Genomic DNA, 13919 nt, shown 5'->3' on the forward strand with positions numbered 1-13919 from the left:
AAATTCTATTGTTTCAAAATCGTCTCAATGTTGTCCTGTTATTAGTGACCTGTTAACAAAATTGACAGTGGGACAAAATTGAGATGATTTTGAAACGTTATAGACTTAAATAGGATGATAACTTTGGGGACGAAAACGATACATTACTCTTAGAAGAATTACCACATCAAATAAAATGATAATAAATTTTAATAGAATGAATTCTATTATGAATTCAATATTTTAACTCATGCTTGTAGAATGGCTAGTATAGATAAATTTTTGGGAAAGAAAAAAAAGAGCATGGTCCATATATAATAAAGTATAAATTTTACGTTTTTTTTCTCCAATATACCAAATTTTATTAATGTTTAATTTAATTAAACTTTGTTTTTAACTTTTAAATAAATTTTAATTTTTTTCTTCTATAATTTCAGTTTTTTACGATAGATAATTATTTAATTTATTGTTTATTTTGCTCTTAATCAAAAATAAATTTATTTAGAATGAAAGTAATGGGATTAAAAATAAAATAAAAGAATAATTTTTTTAGAATAAAATTAATGTGATTAAGAGTAATTTACTTAGATGCAATTAAAAAATAATTGAATAATTATCTACCGTAAAAAATTGATATTATTGAAGGATAAAATTAAAATTTATTTCAAAATTAAAAATAAAGTTTAACTAAAATAATCATTAAAGATTTTCGGTACATTAGAGACAAAATTTATAATTTTTATTTTATTGAATATGTACCATGCTCTTTCTTTTTCTTTTCTGCAAGTTTATGTACTAGTTATTCTACAAGTATTCTATGACGAGTAAAAATCTTTTAGAGTAAAATAAAAAAATACTTAGAATGAAAGTAATGTGATTAAGAATAATTTAACTTAGATGTGATTAGAAAATAATTGAATAACTACGTACCATAAAAAATTGATATTATTGAAGGAAGAAATTAAAATTTATTTCAAAGTTAAAAATAAACTTTATTTAAATTAAACATTAAAGAAGTTCTATAAAATAGAGACAAAAATGTATAATTATTTATACTTGATTATATATGTATCATACATATTTTTTTTTCTTTTTTTTTTTTTGAAAATTTATCTACTAGTTATTCTACAATGCAAGTATTTTATGATGAGCAAAAAATTTTGAATTTGTAATACAATTCATTGCATTAAAACTTACTTTCATTTTACTTGATATGATAATTCTTCTAAGAGTAATGTATTATTTTTGTCCTCAACGTTTGATCCTATTTAAGTCCCTAACATTTTAAAAATTGTCTCAATTTTGTCCTACCGTCAATTCTGTTAATAGATCACTAATGACAGAATAACATTGAGACGATTTTAAAACGTTAGGGACTTAAATAGGATGATTTAAACGTTAAAAACAACTTTAGGACCTATCCCAAATGTTCAGGACAAAAAGCAATATTTTACTCTTTAAAAAAACGTGAACTTATTAACACGGCCTACTTGATTTCTAAAATTTGCTACTTGTTATGAATTCTCGATCTTATGAATTACGTTGCTTTGTTTATTATTGGGTATTTGCTTTGTGTATTATTGTGTTATGCGTATTAAGTAGAATTGAAGAAAGTCTAACATAATTAATGATAAAAAATAACTTACTTGCCTATTATTCCACTTGTATCTATAAAATTATTTTTGTATAGTGATTTTGCCAAATAACTTGATAATTTTATATTCAGTTTTTAAGACAGCAAATGAATAATGGTTATACTTTTTTCCCTATATGGTGGCGTCTTGATAAAATATAGAGAAAATACTTCAAAAAACCTTATCCAATATATATAAAGGTGCTTAAATTTGAATAACCAACCCTTAAGTTTGTAATGTTAGAAATAAAGTGACAAAATGATATTAAATATAATGGATGTTTTCTACTCAACTTGGTGCATTGATGCAAATCTGATGTATGTGTTGTGATTAACTTGAAACATTATTCTTTTTATTAATGTTGTCTGAATCTGTTGCCATTGATAGTGTTATTATTGGAAAGAAAGTGATGTTGTTGTTGCATCTTGATACTTAGAAATTTAAGATGCCTAAGATAGGTCATTTCACAAAAACATCAAAATTAGAAACATGTCAACACCCTCAAACAGGAGTGCCTGCGATTTCATCCTCCCACCACGATGACTCTCTAATTCCCTACCCCAGTAGTGATGGTGTTCTCGCAGCTACATCTTTACGCTTATCCCGTCCACCCTGTAGCAAACTAAGGCCTGTTCCACATACCTGCATAAATAGTGCACATAACTTGGAGCTAGAAGATGAAGACTTGGATCCAAAGGCAAATGAGATAGATTCTTTTGACCAACACATTGACAACCTCTTTGCTGCATCTAGAGCTCAAAACTGCAAAGGACGCAAGACTACAGAATTTTGGAATGTTAATATCATTGGTAATAAATCTTGATTTTTTTATATTTAAAATGATTTAGACTCTATTTTTTTATTTTTCTTGCATCTTGGGCACAACAGTTAAACAGCTATGGAATGACCTAGCGGTTGAAAGATCATACTCAAGTTCAACAGCGAACTGTAACCAATTAGAGATGAAGCTAGTCTATTGAGTAGCGTTCTTGGTTTGCTAGGTGCTAACTATGGTAAATTTCCTATATGTGAGGAAATTTAGAGAAAGATTAGCACTAAAGACAAGGTTTATAACAATTGTATAAAGGTAAAAGTTTATAGTGTTGTTGAATTAGATTTGCTTCATTTAACAATTACTAACAATTTGAACTTATTGATGCAAAAAAATTTTCACTTTGATGAAGATAGCAGAAAAAGAATCAAGAGTACAATTTTGAAAAGCATAGGAAAGTCCTGGAGGGATACAAGGAGCATGTTGTATCATGAGTACTATGACTCAACAAAAACACTTGAACAAAATATTGAGGAATGCCTGCCGGGAGTTGATAAAGAGTATTGGAAATGGTTCATTGCATATTGCAATAAACCTGACACACAGGTAATCTATTTTGAATTTGTAACACAATGATACTATTTATGTTGAATTGAGTTATACAAAATTGGTGTCTTATCACTCTTATCTCTGATGACATAATAGGAGAAGTGCAGAAAAAATGCTGTGAATCGATCGAAACAAGTATATACTCACACTTGCAATTCAAAAAGCTTGGTGAGACAAAAAGAAGAAAAGATAATTTACGTTTGAATTCACTTTTTAGATTATCTCTTTATCTAGATTTTATTTAATTGAGTGGAATATTGTGATGGTATAAACTATATTGTTACAATCGGAACTACAAAGAGAGAAAAATTAGTAGATGAGAGTTATGGAACTTAGTTCACAAAAAAAAAGTGATGGCTCCTATATCCATGTAAAAGCTAGGGCCATTGGTGTAAGTACTACTTTGAGATTCTTTATGTTGTTTCCTGTTAGTTTTAATTATAAAATTATGTTGAAAGTCTATTCAATTATGCTCTAACTCGTAATTGCTTATTTTTGCTTATTTATGTCTGTAGGAAAGAATTGTGGAGATTGAGTAACATGATGAGTTCTCTAAAGCATTGTCTCAAAATAATTCGCTTACTCAGGCTCTCGGCAAAGAGCACTTGTGTAGAGTGTGTGGCGTGGGTTTCAGACTGACTTCTAGTCAACTCTTCAGTCCGAATTCGTATCAGCCAGGCAATGGAGTTCAAATAGAAAAGACCCAAAGGGTGCTACTTGAACTATAGGTTGAGGTGGTGGCCAAGAAATTGAAAAGGAAGACAATGGAGAATAAAATAGCAATAACGGAGATAAATTGGCAGATAATGGAGAGTGCTCTGAGATATTTAATTCAACGGCATGAAGGGGAGGTACCATCAGACATTGCTGCAGGAATGAATCCTTTGAAGGGACAGAGCGAAAAATAGATATTAGTATTGGATGTTATTTTATTTGAAGTATACATTTTTTTTAAAGTTGACTACGCAATTTTTAACAAGAGATATACTTTATTGATATTTTTATAAATATAAATTTTATTTCATAGTATATTTTTCATGAGTTTTTGCCATTAATTTAGATTTTTAGATGAAAAATAATAAGATTTGTAATATTAAAAAAATTCAAAACCACAAAAAATATACCTAGAATACTAAAAAAACAACGACAATTCGGGCTGCAAAATTCAACCTTTTGTGTCATTTTTAACTGGATCTAGTGGCGGTTAAAAACTGCCAAAAATAAATTTAAAAATGTGCATTTTTAATGACAGCGACTAGTCACCACTACAAAAAAAATTGAAAAAAATTAATCGATATGGTCACCAATCTTAGCGAGGTTAACAACCTACTATGGCGAAGATAGCCAAAAGCCCACCTTGGTTGGCTAAGCCAAGGATATACCCTCTTACTCTTAAAAGAACCTAGAGGAGATAAGCGCAAAGCTTATAATATAAGAAGTGTTTATTTCTCAAGTCGTATTAACAAAGGAAATACATTGACTTATTTATAGTAGTAAGGGGAGGGGAACCTTTGAGTGTTAGGCAACATGAGACTAATTCCTATACATACTATAATAATATAACTAAGCTTTACTACTATTTGTAATGATTCTAATGACAAATAAATGCTCCTACATCATTCTCCTTGGGTTGGAAGAAGCTTGGTCTTATCTTCTATTGGTTCCGTATCTTCTTCATAGTAAGGTGATAGTTCAGCAACGTTAAAGGTGGAAGATACTCCATTGTCTCCTAGAAGCTCAATCTTGTAGGCATTATCGTTAATGCACTCCAAGACTCTGAACGGCCCATCTGCCTAAGGAGATAATTTCCTACGGGACTGAGAAAATCATTCCTTATTTAGATGAATCCATACCTTATCTCCTACATTGAAAATAGTTGGTCTCCTATGTTTGTTGGCTTGGGCCTCATATCGAGCAATTTGATGTAGTATCTTCTGTCGTACCTCCTTGTGGAGCTTCTTGATTTGTTCAGCACAGTCATCAGCTTTTACACTATACTCTCGAGGAGTTGTTAATGGTAGAAGGTTTAGAGGACTTAAGGCTCGCTTGCCATATACCACTTCGAACGCACATCTCCTTATTGTCTGACTAACAAAATTGTTGTAGGAGAACTTGGCTTATGGAAACACTAGATCCCACTGGCAACGGTATTTACCCACAAAACTTTGTACCAAATTCCCCAAACTTTTGTTGACCACTTCTATTTGACCATCCATTTGCAGATAACTAGCAGATCTAAACTAATGAACTTTACGTCTCGATCTAAAAGTGACTCATGAACTTCACGTCTCAATCAAGTGATTGTCTGAAGAATACCATGCAATCAGACAATCTTCTTAAAGTACAAATCTAATATGTCAAAAGCATCATCTGTTTGATGACAAGGTACAAAATGAGCCATTTTTGAGAACCTGTCAACAACTACCATAACAGAATCCTTTTGCCTCTTGTGTCCTAGGTAATCCCAAGACGAAGTCCATACTAACATCTTCCCATGGGACTTTCAGAACAGGCAACGACATGTACAAATCAATGTTTTGATTCCCACTTTTAGCAATGTGACAAATGTGGCAACTCTGAATATGTCGAATGACATCCAACTCAAGTTTTAGCCAATAAAATTTCTCCTTTATGAGAGCTAATATTTTGTTCCTTCCAAATTAAAGTGTCCAGCTAATCCTCCATTTTGGGTCTCCCAAATAATTGATTGGTGTAATGAACAATGGAAAATGCATAACTGGTTGTCCTTGAAAAGATAACCTTCTTGAATAAAGAATTGTTGATAGGATTGTTGCAAGTAGCACATCCATATTTCTCCAAAATCTTGATCTTCCTCATATAACTCCTTTACAACCTCAAATCCAACAACATTAATTTGTAGAGTGTAAAGGAGAGTGTGTTGTCGGCTTAAGGCATCGGCAACTTTATTTTGAGTCCCAAATAGTACAAGAATTTGACAAATTAGTGATGAATTTTTGCGAAAAATATTTTTTGTCACTAATCCGTCACTAACTTGCAGAGAATTAGTGACACACTAGCGACAAAATTAATCAGCGGTCGCAAAATATCCAAACTTGAGAAAAACGACTGATTAGCATGAGATTCACAAGGAAGTTTGTTTCTCGTAAATTAACTTTTGTAGCTAAAAAAAGAGCGAAGAAAATTTTCTCGCTAATTTGTCACAAATTAATTAGCAAGTGACAATATTCTACCAAATCAGTCACTTAGGTGTTCAATTGAATAAAAATAAAGTAGCGAGGAATATTATTGTCACTATTCCGTCGCAAGTGTTTGATTTACAATTAGCGAGAAATAATTTGCAGACTAGTTCGTCGTTAAATAAACTTTGTGTAAAAAGGCTAATTAGTAAGGAACAATGTTACTAGCTAATCCGTCACAAAGACTTGAAATGCATTTGCGATGGACAATTTCCAAGCTAATTTGTCACCAAAATTTTTATTTTTTAGCGAACAACTAGTTTCTCACTAATTTGTCGCATAATATTATAAAAATTCAAAATTAGGGTAGCAACAGGAAATAGTTGTCGCTAACTCATCGCAACGGATAAATCATTCAATTAGGGAAGTGTTCCTTGCTAATTAGTCGCTAAAGTGGAAATAGAATATTGAGCGCCTAGGACCTAAGTTGCGAGAAATTTGGGACTGTTTAACAACTGAAACACTTCGTTCGCTGATTTCAAGTCGCTGATTAGCGGGTGAAATACATTTGTCGCTAAGTTGTCGCAATTTTTATTTAGAGAGTGACTTGGCAACTGCAATCTTGTCGGAAAGCAAGAGCTATATCCTACCTATTTTGTAGCAAATTACTCGCTAATTTCGTTGGAAATCCGTCGCAGAGTTATAATAAACCCAAAGCTGATCGAGAAAATTTTAGAAGTAACTAGTCGTAATTGAGTCACTAATCAAAAGCTTATTTAGTGAGGAATTAGCGACCGTTTAACAACTGATAGACTTTTTTTTTGCTTATTTCATGTTGCTACTAATTTGTCAGAAAAGCATTAGTGCTTATTTTGTACTTATTTCATGTTGCTACGAATCACTAACCTCTATATAAATCCATGGAAAATTCATGAAAAATTTGAAACAAATTTGCCAAGCACGCTAATATAATTTGTCACAATTTTGTTACTAATCTAAAGCAATTTTAAATGAAAGAATAATTAAAGTCCTAAAGTTGTGACTAATAATTAGCTAGCTAATTTTTAATAACTAATAACTTACAATGTTCTAGCAAGATGTCAATTCTCAAAGTTTTCACAAACAACTCAAATAAAAAGTTTTTCCTTAAAAAAGATTTTTTCCCAATTAAACACAAACTTGTGAATTTTAATGAAAAGTTTGCTATTAATTTGAATTGAAGTTTAAAATTAATATAATTTAAAGACAAGTTTAAAAATTCAATATTTTTAGGAAATAGGAGCATAATATTGATAATTTTCAATCACAAAATATACTAGAAAAATATATAATATATAAGATAAATAAATTATTATATATGAGGATTTATTTGCATATGATCGTACAAGTTTTATTATTAATTAGAATCATTTTAGAATTCATTCAATAAAAGATTAATCCGAGTTAGCTCTTGAATTAATTAGGATCCTCAAACTGAGTCAAATCCATTGGACTAGCTCATTTATTTGACTTAAATAGATGGGTATTTTACTCTAAAATCAATCTCATAAAAATGCAAATCTAAACGACTTAACTCGATTAACCAGAAAAAATAACAAATTAAGTTGAACGACTCCCGGGCCAAAAGGATGCCTCTTTTTTTTCTTAAAAAAAAATTAAGCTAGTACATTTTTTTGAGAACCGACTTGAAATCTGACCAACCCTGAAATTTGAGGTCGCATTCAATTTGACCCTCAAAATTTTAATGAACTCAAATTGGACCTAAAATTTGTAATTGTAACTCGCATTAGTCCTTGAGCTATTAAATATTTTACATGGATGAATAAAATTAAACTAAAAAAATCATAAAACCTTTTAAAGCAGTCGTCCATTCATTATATATACAAATTCATTTTTTATTAGCGAAAGTGCATATCTCATATATATACATATATATATACCCTTACCATTTTTGGTTTTTTTACGGTATTTTTTAATTCGACAAGTTAAGAAGTAATTTATTACGGATTGGAGTTCTATTTAACAGTTTGTCACTAGTTAATAAATTATTACATACATGAGATGAGATTCGAATGCCGAATATTTGTTTCCTATTTGTTTATATGATATATATTGTTCTATAAATTATACTTTAAATAAATTTTATTATATACAAAGTATCCAATAATGTATATTTAATTAAATTGAACTGATTTTTAAGATTTTTGTTATGGAAATATAAATTTTAATACATAAAAATATTCTTAAATTAAAAGAATAATACAAATTATTTTAATTTATTTATTTTAATATAAGATCATTCATATTTACATAAATATTTTTGTATTTATTAAAAAAATAATATTTACCTTATAAAAGATTTTTTAAAATTTAAATTATTTAAAAAAAATCAAAATGAAAATTTGGAAAAAAAAATAGTAACTAAATAAACAAAAAAAAGCATTTTATTTCAAAATTTGAAATCGCACCTATAAGCATTTAATCGTATGAAGGCACTCCACCCCTATCTTTTTTCTCTGAAAATTCAAATTGGAGTACCCTAGTGCCAAACTTCCCTAAACGCAGCCGCAGTAGCCACCATCCCTCTTCGGTCATCGTCGAACTCTTTTCCTCCAAGGACAGACAGTGGGTGCCGCATCGTGCGTGGAAGCTCTGTTCGGTGGTTCGGCTCTCCTTGATTCGTTCCTCCTGTCGTCGCGTGTGGAAGCTCTGCTCAGTGGTTCGGCCCTCTTCGATTCGTTCCTGCTTTCGTCGCCATCGTAGGAAGCTCTCCTCTCCACTCATCCGAGCGCTCTCTCTCTCTCTCTCTCTCTCTCTCTATGTCTTCGCTGGCAGTTCCCATTCCTCCGTCACCGTCACGAAGGTCGAGCGTAGTATTTTTGAGTTCAATGGCCCTGCTTCGAGCTCTCTCTCGCTCTCTTCGTCCAAGCTCAATTCCTTTCCTCTATCGTTGTCACTGCACATTCCTCCATCACTGTCACTACCCTTCCTTCCTCGCGCCAGTAAGCTCTCTATCTCTTCAAATTATTTTTGCTTGTTTAATTGTGAGTTGCTAAGTTAGGTTTAATTGTGAGTTTCTAAGTTACGTTTAATTATGAGTTGCTGGGTTTAATTTGAGTTGCTGAGTTAATAATAATGATTTTTTTATGTTTGCTTATTCTGAGTTGCTGATTTTCTGAAATGTTGTTGCTGATTATGGGAAATGAATGATAATAGATAGAAAAGAAACCCCTTTTCTGTCTGGTAATAGGTTTTCATCCCGAAACTAACTACAAAAAGAAGGATTTATAATGAACAAATCTACTTATGGAGAACTTGTTATAGAAAAGGCGCACTCCTCATATAGATTAGTGGGAAGGTTTTAACGTGTTAGCTCATCATTCATTTTGGGCCTAGCCATTCCTGCCTTTATTAGTTCCACTTTGTTGCTTCTTTACTTTTTATTAAATATATAAGAAAAAAAGGATGGATACTTCTTGCTCATGAGTAGCTATCACTTTTTTCTTCTCCGCTAAAACCACTTGAAGTGGGTACTCCGTTCTTTTTTAGTTATTTCTTAACCTGCAATTTGCTGCTAGAATATTAAGACTAGTTAGAGCATAAGGACTAGCAGAATCATAAAAAAATGGTGATATAAAAACGAGGCAAAATTCCCATACTTCTATATAGTATGAAGCATGCGTAGCACTTTCTAAGAGTTACCTAATTGATTGAATACCACTAAATTTACCACAAGAGTCTATTCATTTCCGCAACACAATTTTATTGCTTTGGATGCGGCTCCTTTAACTGCTAATCTTTTTCCACCCGAATGCTAGTTAAACATATGTCGAAAAAAGTTGTATCTGGATTTCTATCTAATGAGGATACTGCTGCAATGGTTGAGTCTGTGGTAGTATGAATTCTCTTTTGGACTGATTTTCTGATGGTTAAATTTTCTTGACTGTATGTTGAACATTATGTTTGTCATTTACTGTGCGATTTGATCTGCTTGGTTAATGAGATTCGTTCACATGAATATGTAGGAACATGAGGATATGGGCATTTTTTTTCATCCATGGATAACTCATGGTTTTAAAATAGTCACAAAGAGAGTGAGCGAGGGTGTAAGAGTGGGAATTAACGGAGTGGGTGAGGGTCAAGGAGGGCATTGAGAACTTCGAGGATATACTACACAGATGACAGTGATATGAAAATGTACTGATCTTCGGCTTCCCCAAATAGTGGAGGTATTGATTAGTTGATTGCATTATTATTGACTTTTGTTAAAGCTAGTATGTGATTCTTTTCTGCCTTTTCCCCTTCCTTATGTTGCTTTTTTCTTGTTTATTTTTTTTAAATCATTATGTAGTGTTCTAATTGATGCTCATACAAAGTAATAGCAATTATTCTGATTATGGCATGAACCTTCTTGTTTAGTCGCATATTCATTCATGTTGTTTGCAAGTAGTAAAGACAGTGGCATTTTTATTACTATTGGCTAATTACATTTAATTAATTATATAGTTAGAATTAAAGAAATAGTGGAAGAGGAAATACCTAAAAATGAAGAAGATCCAGCTTAGAAATTGAAGAAAAAGAAACAGTAAGCTTAGATAAAAGAAGAAGCTTAGAAATTCTCAGTATCTTCTAAAGCATCAGGTAGTGACGGTACAATATGAACTTTATCAAACGATGCTGGGAGGAGATTGGCCAGGAGTTTACAATAGCAGTGATGGGGTTCTTCCAGAATGCTAAGCTACCAACTGATGCGAATGTTACGTGGGTAACCCTTGCTCCGAAATTTGTGGCTGCCAAAGAGATCAAGGACTTTAGGTCGATTAGTATGGTGGGATGTGTGTATAAGGTGATTTCAAAAGTCTTGGTGAGAAGAATGAGAACAGTTATGCCGGGTTTGGTAGGAGAGACACAAAGTGTATTTGTGAAGGGTAGAAAAATCTATGATGGCGCCCTAATTGCCTGTGAGACGGTTCAGTGGCTCAAGACGCGTAAAAAGAAGGCAGCAATTATAAAACTAGATTTTCAGAAAGTATATGATAGAGTCAGGTGGAGTTTTGTCGATATTGTGCTTCAGAAGATGGGCTTTGGACAAAGATGGAGGAATTGGATGAAGGAGTGTGTCAGTTCGGCCACTATGTCTGTCCTGGTTAATGGGTCACCGTCTAAGCCGTTCAAAATGGAGAGGGGCCTAAGACAAGGAGATCCACTTTCTCCTCTTCTCTTTGTTCTTGTGGTTGATGTGTTGCATCGGATGTTGGGGGAAGCCGTACACAATGGGCGCATTGCTCCCTTAATGGTTGGAAGAGATCATATTGAACTGTCACATCTTCAATTCGCGGATGATACACTTTTGTTTTGCCCTCTGGAGACAGAGATAATTATGAATTACAAGAGGCTGTTGCGCTGTTTTGAGCTGATGTCGGGTCTGAGCATCAATTTTGATAAGTCGAGTCTGATCTCGGTCAATTATGAGCAAGAGTGGGTGGAGCAGGGCTGTCGCCTTCTGGGGTGCAATCAAGCTGTCTTACCTGTTAGGTATCTTGGGATCTCTTTAGGGACGAACCCACGATTGGTGAAGACTTAGAAACCTATCATTGATAAGGTGGAAGAGAAGCTCAGCTTATAGAAAGCGAAGATTCTAAACAAAGCTGGAAAGTTAGTTCTCATCAAATTGGTGTTGAACAACTTACCAATTTATTACCTTAGCCTTTACAAGATGCTGAAGGCGGTCGCTGACAAGTTGATTGCATTACAGAGGAGGTTTATGTGGGGCAAGGAGGATGGAAACTATGGTATACCTCTGGTGAAGTGGAAAGTGGTTCAGGCACCAAAAAAGGCGGGGGGTTTAGGGGTTCGGAATGCAATGCTCATGAACACAGCGCTTTTGTTTAAGTGGTGGTGACGATTTTCAAAAGAGGAATGTCCGTTATGGAAGAAGATTGTTTGTTCCTGTAACAATTTGAATCCTAATTTACGACTATCAGATCATCTTGTACCAGTAAAGGGTGGCCCATGGAAAGACATCTGTCAGTTGAATATAAAAGAACAACAGGTGAAAGATAAACTTATTAGTGGGATGGCGATGGAAGTAGGGGATGGTAGGAAAACTATGTTTTGGGAAGACAATTGGATTCAAGGTGGTCCTTTGAAAGCGAGTTTTCCAAGGGTTTTCTCTGTTTCAAACCAACAAGGATTTGTGATAGGAGATTGTGGGTTTTGGGATGGGTTAGAGTGGATTTGGAATTTTCAGTTGCGGAGAGAGTTATTTCAATGGGAGTTGGAACTTGTTCATCAACTTCATGAGATGTTAAGGCCAGTGAAGCTATCAACTGGTAGACAGGATAATCTTGTTTGGAAATTTGATAATAAAGGTATTTTTTCTACTTACTCTTCGGTGCAGGTGCTGCAATCGGAGACTCTTTCACAAGAGATTACGAGCTATAATTTCACAAGTGTTATTTGGAAAGGGTTGGTACCGCCAAGAATAGAGCTTTTTGGATGGTTTGTTCTAGTTGGTCGGGTGAATACTAAAGAGAGGTTGAATAGATTGGGTGTCATCCAGCAGAGTGACAATATTTGTGTCCTGTGTAAAAAAGAGATGGAATCTGTTCATCATCTGTTTCTTTTTTGTGAGTTTACTTGGCAGGTGTGGTGCACATGGTTGAGGGGCTTTCGTAGAGATTGGGTAGTCATAGGAACCATTAAAGGTCTATTTGAGAGTTGGACTAGCATGCTTAATAGAAAAGAGGAGAAGAAGAGGTGGCTGAGTGATTTGGAACATCTGGATGGAACGCAATGACAGAATCTTCAATAATAGAGAAGCAGGTGTTGAAGTCATTCAAAGTAGAACGTTTCTGAGCTACAAGGAGTGGGCTGGTATTGATCCTTTTGGTTGTTGATGGCTATGCTGGAGATGACAGGGGATTGATCACCTTCGTGTTTGGTTTTTTCTGGTTGCTTAATATGCCTGTTTATCTGTTGCTCCACTTTATTGTGTTGAGCTTTCTTTGTTTAAAAAAAAAAAAACAAAAAGTTCTCAGCTTCTAATAGTTATTAGGGGTGAGACTGGCCATCCTGTTTCAGAAAGTGAAGAAGATGATATGGAAAGTGAAGATGAGGATGGTTTTAGACAATATACTGATTTAGTGACATCTTACATTTCTGTGCCAACCAACCTTTGTTTTTTTTTTTTGAAAGGGTCACTGAAAAAGAACACTTTGTGCCTTTTGTTTAATTTATACCAACTATTTTGTACTTCTTTTTCTCTCCTGATAATGATTTCATATAATTTTCAGGAAAAAGAAGAAGAAAAAGAACAAGTTGAAAGAACCTGGTAAAGGGGAAAGTGCTCAGGCACCAGGCAATAGAGCAGCTCCTGGAAAGAAGGTTAACATCCTCTACTGATTGTGTTGGTTGAACTTGCACAAATTACTACTGTAGATTGATGTTATTGAACCTGTTTTTTGATGCAATCTCTTTTAATGAGAATCAATTGTTTAATTTTAGGTCAATGTTAAATAGTCAATTATTTTACTCTTTTTTTTTCAACGTCTCTTATCAATTTTTCAGCTATTTGCTGGCTCATGCTATTTTCAACTCACCTTGTTCTCTTATGTTGAGAGGAGCCGAAAATGAATCCTATTTGTGTTTCTTGGTAAAGTTTTTGCTTTAATTTCTCATCTTGCATTCTTCTATTTGATTCTGTTGTTTATCTTGATTAATTTCTTTTGCATGCAAACAAGAATCACATGATGTTGTGTAGTGTAG

The 13919-nt window shown here is 33.3% G+C and overlaps 1 protein-coding gene across 1 annotated transcript; it reads left to right on the top strand.

Annotated features, from left to right (window-relative positions):
* Positions 10810-13556, top strand: LOC110269490. Its single transcript, XM_021117356.1, has 5 exons — positions 10810-11687; positions 11859-11944; positions 12137-12672; positions 12799-12944; positions 13448-13556. The coding sequence occupies exons 1-5, from the start codon at positions 10810-10812 to the stop codon at positions 13554-13556; spliced, it is 1755 nt and encodes a 584-aa protein (XP_020973015.1).

Source organism: Arachis ipaensis, chromosome B03 (assembly GCF_000816755.2).
Source record: "Arachis ipaensis cultivar K30076 chromosome B03, Araip1.1, whole genome shotgun sequence".
NCBI lineage: Eukaryota > Viridiplantae > Streptophyta > Magnoliopsida > Fabales > Fabaceae > Arachis > Arachis ipaensis.